Genomic DNA, 10,000 nt, shown 5'->3' on the forward strand with positions numbered 1-10,000 from the left:
GTTATGTTTACCCCCAAGTTTGCAGAAATCGACCGATCCACGTTGATTTGGTATCGACAGCAACGTGCAGCTGGTGTGATGGTACGTGGAACGGAGCTGAAGGCTGCTGCTGAGAAGTTCGCAAGGCTTCATGACGCCCTAGACTTCAAGGCATCCGAGAGTTGGCTCTTCGCAATCAAGTTGCGACATGGCCTTACCAACTGTAAAGCACATGGCGAACCACTGGACGCTAACGAGGATGGAGTTGACGAGTTTCGGCACAAGGTGAAAGGCTTGATCAACAGGGAGGGCCTAACTCTTGGTCAAGTCTACAATGCTGACAAAACTGGCCTATTCTATCGCTTGCTGCCAATGAACACTCTAGCCGAGGAGACGGAGAAGCGTGTACCTGGCCACAAGCTTTCCAAGGAACGGATATCTGCTTTGTGTTGTGCCAGTGCTAACGGCATGCACTGGCTCAAGCCTGTTATTGTTGGCCGTGCAAAACAGCCTCGGTGCCTTCGTGGGGTGATGGATGTCCTTCCTGTCGTCTGGTACCATTCTTTGAAGGCATGGTTCACAGCTGTGATCTTCAAAGACTGGTTTCACCGTCACTTCGTCAAGGAGGTCATCCATTACCAGACGAAGACACTGGGAATCCCTCGCGACCAGGTAAAGGCTCTCCTTCTCCTCGACAATGCACCTGCCCACCCGTGCGACAAGGACTTGGTTGCTGAAAATGGCCGTATTAGGTGCATCTTTCTGCCACCTAATACGACTGCTCTCATTCAACCAATGGACCAAGGAGTGATCGTGGCAACAAAGCGCCTATACCGTCGGAAGTTCCTGGACGAGGTGATGGTTGTTCTCGAGGACGGGGGCGAGCACAGGGAAGGGACAGGACACACGAGACAAGCGGACTTTGGAAAACTAACCATCGCTACAACATCAAGTCTGCGCTGTACAACTGGGCTAGTGCATGGAAGGAAGTCCCTGTGAAAACTCTTGAAAATGGTTGGTCTCGTCTGCTTCTCGGAACGGATGTGGAGTACGATTTTCTGGGCTTTGACGTGGATGACTTCCATGCACGGCTACGTACACACGGCGACGATGTTGATGTGGACGATGTTCGTGAGTGGTTGGATGACAACGAGGGCGATCCTGGGTATCAGACATTGTCTGATATCGAGATCGCGTCTTCGGTTGCTGGTGTCAGTACCGAACTTGAAGATTCCGACGACGAAGGCGACGATGATGCGGACTCCTCTCAGCAGGACACTACTCCAGCCATCCCCAAGCTGAGCACACTCCGGGAACATCTAGAGTTCGTCCTAGACTACCTGGAAAAACCGGACTTTTACAGGGAGATGGGGCCCTTGGGACTCGTGGAGGAAGTGTGTGCTTTCAGGCAGCGCATCATCAATCGTCAGAATCGTCGGTCATTGCGTCAATCAACCATTGACAGTTTTTTCAGGCCCGTGACCCCCACTGTGCCCAGCCCTGGCTCCACTCTGTTGCCTCCCCAAGACAGGCCCTCATGCTCCGAGCCACAGCCCAGCACATCAGCCACGGTGGAGTCACCGCTCGACGTGAGTTTGCGGCTTTCTTCAGAGTCCTCTGCAGTAGGTACGCCATCACCACGACCCAGCGATGCACCCCTAGGTCGCCTGCCAGTGATACTCTCGGACTCTGACAGTGAATAAACAGCAAGAACTTCTCCACTAGACCACACGGGAATTTTGAGTGTTGTGCAGTGACAAAAACGGTGTGTTGTGTTAAGGATTTAAAGCTGAGAGAAAAGACTCAATAGAAAAGAAATTTAACATAAACAGACTTCTTTGTTTTGGCTTTGGAAAATAAAAAAAAATTGGGAAAAGTTAAAGTGCAACACTAAGTTACAATGGAGCATTATTTGGACAAAAGTGAACACTGTGAAGAGAACGGACTTCTGTGTGTTATTGACTAAGTTCAGTGCAAGACTTCAGGAAGAGTGTACTGCAAGTGCTTCGGGAAATCGTTCTTACTGTCAGAGTCCGAGAGGAGGCGATTATTCATCGAGGTGGCCAGAGACTTGCTGTAAGTAGCCAGAATGTTTCATACTGTACTTTTTTCCATACTATACTTACCAGAATGTTTCATACTGTACTTTTTTCCTTACTATACTTACCTCATTTCACTCTTTAATGTCCTTTATTGGTGTGAATAGGGTGTTAGTAGCTATGCATGTGCAGTAGGAATGTGTTTTTCTGAGTTAGGCTAGGTTAGGGTCCATAAGTACCAGAATGTTTATTAATGTATGAACATACTTCTAAACCCTCATTTTATGTTTCTTTTGCATTTATTTCAGTCATTTATGTGCCTTATTGGTGTGATTTGGGTCTTAAATAGGTGCTATGCATGTCCAGAGGGAGTTGTATAGGTGTTTCTCTGAGTTAGGGTCCATAAGTACAAGTCCATAAGCTGGGGCCCAATATCAGGGACAAAACCAATAGCCGGACCTACCTATGGTTCTATTAAATCGGATATTGGAGTGATTACTGTACATATATATATATATATATATACATATATATATATATATATATATATAGATATATATATGTAGATATATATATATATATATATATATATATATATATATATATATGTATGTATCTACATATATATATATATATATATATATATATGTAGATACATACATATATAAATACATACATACATATATATATATATATATATATATATATACATATATAAATACATACACATACATATATATATATATATATATATATATATATATATATATATATATATATATATGTATCTACATATATATATATATATATATTGTGTCTGGTTAGTAGTTGGATGGGTGACAGACTGTGAACACCAGATGCTGTTGGCTGCGTTCTCCCCTACGTGTCAAGTGGGGTTGGTGGAGGATTGGTGCCCCTCCCTGTAAAACAATTAACTCTAAGCCCTTGGCCACCCCGTTTGGGATACATGGCGTCTGGCAATGAATGAATGAATGAATCCCTCCAATATTCGATGTAACAGAGCCAAAGGCATGTCGGTATAGTGATCCTGTCCGGATATTGGGCCCCAGCCTCCTGGACTTGTACTTATGGACCCTAGCTCAGAAAAACACCTATACAACTCCCTCTGGACATGCATTGTACCTATTTAAGATCCAATCACACCAATAAGGGACATAAAAGACTGAAATAAATGCAAAAGAACCATAAAATGAGGTTTTAGAGGTGAGTTTATACAATATTAATCATTCTGGGTACTTACAAGTCCCTGGCTCCTGGACTGGTTTTTGAGACATCAGTTGCAGTCCACAGTTAATCCTCTGCACTCTAAATTCTAATTTCTTAACACTGCACAACACTGTAAATTCCCGTGTGTTCTAGTGGCGAGGTATTGCAGTTTCTTCACTGTTTATTCACAAAAAACAAGCACCTGTGGCTTGCACTGCTATAAGCATCTGCTCTTGATCCGAGTTAGGCTGTGACTGTTGACAATGGCAGGGTAACAGAGTTGCCAGATCGCAACGGCCACATTACCAATCTCTTCAACTTTCATTACCAAATACGTAAAGCTAGCATTTATTCTTCACTAATTATAAATACAAGTGGAAATACATGTAATCACTCTCCTTATAATTAACACCATGTTGATTATTTTCACACTATGTTGGGTAGCAGATTAATCAGAGAGAGCAAACAATCCACCATCTCCATCCTGTGTATCCTCATACATGTGAAAAATCCATTTGGTAATGCATTATTCTGATTCATTACCAAACGAATTTTTCATTACCACATTGGCCCACACTTGTTAATGAAAAATACCAAATGGCAACCCTGACAGGAGAGGGGGAAGGGGGGAGGAAGGAAGGGGTGAAGGGTCCATGGTGTAACAGCTGTTCGGCGCCACGTGGCAATTTCAAATTACGGGTCAGAAAAAATTCAGATTTGGGGGGGATTTTTTTCTTCTTTTGGCAATTTTTGGGTTCCAAAGGTCCAGGGGGCGGATTCTGAAAGCTCAGAAATCCTCGCAAATCCACCATCTTTGGGTGTAAGAGCAACTTTTCACTTAAGTGCATATTCTGGAGCCCTAGAAAACGAGCGCAAACCCTATGCGGCGTTGTCAATTCTCCTCATAGAGTTGCGCCATGTGAGGGGCAGCCCTAAGTACATCGTAAGCCTTATAACTCTCCTATTTTTACAAATATTGTAGCTCAAACATCCCCCAAATCCTCAGAATTAAATCATGCATCAATTAATCCTTAAGTGCATACAACTGTTGCGATTTTTCAAAAAATAATAAGTACAATTGGCAGCAGACCGTCGTAGATGATGCCAGAATACTATAACAGAGCAAGTACTACTTCGACATATGTGGTAAAACTAGCATTGTCGGCCAATATTGTCTTTACTACAAACAAATTATAGCCTATTGATATAATGTTCACAAAAAATTTGATTAAATAAGCCAGTGTTAAGAAGAAACTCATCTAAAATATGGTGATAGCCTACATGACACAATGTCGAAAAAAAAAATGAATCAGCGCACTTATTTCTTCCTCTGAGAAGTTCACTGCCCTTCTGTACATAATATTTTGGTGGTCTTCCATTGCTTCAATACTGTCTTGGAAATTATGACTGGCGGTGTGGAAACATCGTCTGCTACCACTATGACGTCATACTCCGATTGTACTGTGATTGGTTACTCAGGTTTAAATAGAGAAACCTTCCGGCTCCTTGATTGGCCAACACTTGGGCTGGTGCAACCTGGTGTTGGTCTTAAGATTATTCGTACAACACTCTCCAGAATACCACTTGTCAAACCTCGTATGCACATATAAAGTTCTACTTAGATTTTCTCATCAACAGACATCTTTCAGAATCCGCTACCAGGCCCACAATGTCTGGTAACTGGGGTGTCCGGAAAGTGGGCGTCCGGAAAGTACAGGGATTACTGTGTATATATATATATATATATATATATACTTATATATACACAGTAATCCCTGTACTTTCCGGACGCCCACTTTCCGGACACCATATATAAATAGTTTGATAGATAGATAGATAGATACTGTAGACATACAGATATAGATATACAGTAGATACTGTATATTCATAGATGACACAGCAGGCTGCTTGGAAAAGTATGATGGCTCAGCAAAATATTCCAGAATCTTTTAATATTTTTCATTCAATGTGTGTCAACAACTCCCAAGGAAACATTTTCATATCCCATAAGTTGTTAATGAGCCATTACTGTCAAAGTTACAATATAACAAAAACTGGGACACTTTTCACCCACTTATCTCAACTCTAATTTTGGTGATTTTGCCCCTTTAGTTTTAAAATGCCTCATAAGAGGTCTGCCCAAAAAGAAACTGAACTTTTTAAACAGCACATCAATTAGCCAGCCTAGTGTGACTGCAACAGGACTGCAGGGTAGTGATGACCTTGAGCCTTAGTCTAACAATAACTGCATCACACCACATCACTTAGTCATTGAGGTACATGTGCTTGAGTGAACACGTTAGTGCACTTGGTGATTTGTTGGAAGTTGAACAATGAAGATGGGGGTGCTCACAATCCACTCACTCGATGTAGTGCTGCTCTTGGGTGACTGCCCTCTCCTCTCTTCCTTCTTCCTTCTGTCCTCTTCTGTCTTTTTCCTTCATTCTTTCCTCTTCCTCATGCCTATGGGTGACTCTACACTCCCTCTTTTGTCTTTGTTTCCTTCATTCTTTCCTCTTCCTTTTGCCTATGGGTGACTCTGCACTGAGTGACAAGCCAAAAGGTTTCCTGTACACCGGAAATCATTTACTACGCTAGGTGGTACCTATTTAACCAAACAATGGCACCTGGTGGTTTAGTGGGTAATTTTGTCGCTCCAGTCAGATTAAGCCTGTGTAGGTTTATATCCAACAGATGGTTAGGGTTTATTGCTCACATAATGCCACTCAGGGATGAGTGAGGCTGGTCACTCATCTTAAATGTCAGGACTGACTTGCCTAGCCCCGGGATTCTATGCTCCTCACGGGGCAACACAGGATTAGATGATGATGATGAACAATGAAGGATCATGAAGAGCAACATGTGTATGTGAAATTCTATTTCAAATTGAGAAAAACTTTTACAGGGACTTTTCAAATACTGCAACAGGATTATGGGGTGGACTGTTCGAGCCACACACAATGTCTCAAGTGGTTCAAATCAGGAAGCACGTCCACTGAAGATGATCCCAAATCTGGATGGCCATCCATGTCACAAGGCGACAATCATGTTAAGAAAGCAAGTGCTGTGATCTGTGAAAATCACTGCCTAACTGTCTGTGAAGTTTCCGAAGACACAGGCATCTTTCAAAGTTCATGCCACACAGTTTTAACTGAAAAACTGAAAATGCATTGTGTTGTTGCAAAATCTGTGTCAAGTCTGCTGACAGATGAGCAAAAGGAGAACCATGTCACAGCCAGTCAGGAGTTGTCTAATTGCTGGAATGCTGATGAAAACGTCCTGTTGTAACAGGTAATGAAGCGTGGGTGTGCAGCTCTGATGTCAAAACAAAAAGGTTGGAACATCATCATCGTGACAAAAAACTGCACGCCAGACTCGCTCAAGTAAGAAGGTGATGTTAATACTGTAGGCTTTTTTTTTTTTTACTGGAAGGGCATTGTTCATCGTGTTTGTTTCATGTGGTCAGACAGTCAATAGTTTTTCTTGGACACCCTGAAGCATTTGAGGGAAGCAGTGCGAAGGAAGTGGTCTATGGTGTGAACAGGCAAAATCTGGACACCTGACCACGACAATGCACCTGCTAACACATTATTCCTTATTTCGTGACATTTTGGCGAAGCATAAGATGACTCTCCTCCCCAAGCCACCCTACTCTCCAGATGTGGCCCTCATGGACTCCCCTCCCCCCCAGTAGCTGAAATCCACCCTGAAAGGTCACCAACTTCAGATGACAGAAGACACACAAGAAAATTTGCCAAGTGCATTAAACACACATTCCCTTGGGCGTGTGTATCTCAATGACCAAGTGACATGAGGAAAAGGGGTTAGCGTTGGACTTAAGCTCAAAGTCGCCGCTACACGGCACTCCCATCATGATCACGCTACGTCAGCCAGTTGGTGTGCAATTTGAAAAGTTCAATCTCTTTTAGGACAGACCTCGTATAATATTCAAACTCTGATTTTGTGACCCATAATATCCCCTTCTGACAGGGATTGGGACTGTAACCCCTGTTTTTTTCGTAAGATACGGTATATGATAGTACTTTTTCCAAAATGATCCTCCCTTAACATGCCACTTTAAAGAATATACCAATCACAATGGAAAAGGGTCATCTGTATAACTATATTAGGCTGTATATGAATAATTACATTACTATTATGATCCCTGCTTAGTATCACTTGAGGGAAAAAAATGACATAAAGTTAACTGCATAAAGCCACTCACCTCATTCTCAATGATTCCTTCAAAAAGTTTGTCCATGAGGGAGTGCGCAAGGGCAAGAAGTGGTGTGAGGTGACGTGCTCGTGCCTCAGACTGTCCTTGCGCCCCGGCCCCACTCTTCCCGGGCAACGGCAGTATAGCATAAACTTGGCCAGCCCACCTCACGCCTGCACCCTCAGACCCACAATGGCCCAGAGGAGCATCTAGGTACTTAAAAATACACTTTTCAAGATTCCCCTGAAAACATACAAAAATGATATGTAATCCAAATATGTATTGGATTCTGATAAGAAGGATTTACGGTAATGTAGGTAAAACATGAAAACTACAGTGTTAGTCATATGAATTTTATGAGGAACAAAAGTAACTAACCACACTGACAGCACATTATGCGGATATCATGATATCCCAAGATGGGGTATCACCTGACACCACCTGAGGTAAGGTAGGATTCAGAAAGCAAGGAAAGGTTTAATGCAACTGAGGGAGAATTAACAACAGTATCCTAATGAACTGGACCAAACACTCATTCGCCCATCATTCAGGCTCCCAGAATCCTGGTTGAAATTCACAGGTCCATCCATCTGCACATATTCTGGGGGGTATTTTCCTTACAGATGTGCTTTAAACTACTGAGCAGATAAATTCAATTCATCACCTATTAAAAAGAAAAAAAAAAGGGGCCAAACCCTTGTAATATACTCTTTCATCTTAATACATCTAAACAACTCATCCCCTGTAACTCCCTGGTCTCAACAACTTCCGTACCTTGTTTCTTGTACATTTACTAACCTTATCCATCTACTTTCTTGGCCTACCACTCCTAACTCTACCTTCAAACTCAACTCACATTTACCATACCTTCACAAAATGGCACTGATATAACTGGTGAGCTTTACTGACCAGCTATGCAAAAGACCTTCATCTCTCTCCCTATCTCCTGAGAGGTGAATCATGAACTTCATGATGGGGGGCAACTTCAGCCTGCAGTTTGCCGAGTGCACATTCTGATGAACGTAAGGGTACACCTACTACTACTACTACTACCACCCTATCCAAATCCCTATAATCATACCATCTGAGTACACACTCTTAAACTCTATTATCAACAGATTTCCATACTCCACATCCTTCATTAATCACGATACTTCTCAACGTCTAACCCGGCCACTAAGGGAGCAAGCTAGCCCAACTCGGTAATAACCCCACGCCAGGGTAAATGGGGACGGTTGATGTTAGGAATGGCATCCAGCCGTAAAACTGGCCAAAACCTGGAGGGCACAGAGGAGGATGGCAAGACAACCACATCCCCCACCTCTCCTGAGACCCACTTGAGTCTGGGCCCCACCTGGAAAAGGTGGTACAGTACTGGCCCTCCAGGGGTTGGGACAAGGAGGGCACAAAGGAGGTCAGTCGGAACACCTCATCCCTTACCTTTCCTGAGACCGTCTTGAGCCCCAACCCCAGCCAGGAATGGTGGCAGCCTCTTGTGAATGAGGATAGGGAGGGTGCAGAAGAGGTTGGCAAGGTCACCTCAACACCACCTCTCCTGAGACCCTCTTAAGTCATGGTCCCAATCAGAATGGGTGATGGTGGCTCTTAAGGAATAGAAACCCTGTCTAAGGAGTGCTGCTTTATAGTGTTGAGCAGGCTTGGGCGAGGCCATACTAGATGGTCCTATTAGTGGCAGTTAGACTTGATGCACTCCCCCAGTCACTAAGGAGACAAGACAGCCCAACTTATAGCCAGTCCCCTGAATAAAATGGGGATAGTTGGTGTCCGGATAGGCATCCAGCCATAAAAACTGGCCAAAACTGCAAGACCAAGCCATATGATGAAGGCTGATCAAACACATCAACCCCAGACATAAGTAGGAAGATTTGGACAATAAAGAAGAAAGAAGATCCATTCCACACATATTCCTCAGTAATGCCATTTCCACTGCCCTTGCTCTGGACTTTTCATTCTAATGCAACATCACAGTCTCACAGTTGTGCTTTAGTGCGGGCACTAACACGCCTTCACACCATCCTCTTCCAGCCTCCACATTTAGACCTCTGGCAGCAAGACCTTTACAGAACCCACCACCTTCCCGACCTGTGCCACTATACTTTCCACTTCCTGTGCACATTTAACTCTCTGTTCTATTGCATACTGTAGCTTGGTACACATGGCAACAAAACTAGGGGTCTTCAGTATCAGTTATTGCTAGATGGTACCTTAATCCTTTCACAGGTGGAAGTGGGAGGGGTGAGCAGGTGTCTAATCTTTTCCTCAACAGATGGCACTAATACATGGTCAGTTCTAGTAAGTTTCATAGACAGGAAGATATACAGATATGCAGACAGGCACAGTGACAGATAAGTAGACGACCAAATGACTTATGGTTTAGGCCTTCTATCCTGATTTTGCATGTATCTCATGATCTATAATCATCATCATCATTTTTATCTGTTATCTACCATCCATCCTCTTCCTCCTCCTCCTCATCATCATCATCCACCTTTACCATCATCACTGATCATCATTCTCC

At 43.2% G+C, this 10,000-nt stretch overlaps 1 protein-coding gene across 1 annotated transcript in view; it reads right to left on the reverse strand.

The window, feature by feature from the left end:
* The window catches only part of LOC145404970 (proline-, glutamic acid- and leucine-rich protein 1-like), a 201,360-nt gene that overhangs the window by 101,217 nt on the left and 90,143 nt on the right, over positions 1 to 10,000 (reverse strand). Inside the window, exon 6 of the mRNA XM_080276475.1 lies at positions 7,471 to 7,704. Coding sequence (XP_080132601.1) covers positions 7,471 to 7,704 — 234 coding nt within the window. The remainder of the gene's footprint in view (positions 1 to 7,470; positions 7,705 to 10,000) is intronic.

The sequence above is a fragment of the Coenobita brevimanus genome, chromosome 65, assembly GCF_032717465.1.
Source record: "Coenobita brevimanus isolate Jiangsu-jjx chromosome 65, ASM3271746v2, whole genome shotgun sequence".
In the NCBI taxonomy this organism is placed as follows: Eukaryota; Metazoa; Arthropoda; class Malacostraca; order Decapoda; family Coenobitidae; genus Coenobita; species Coenobita brevimanus.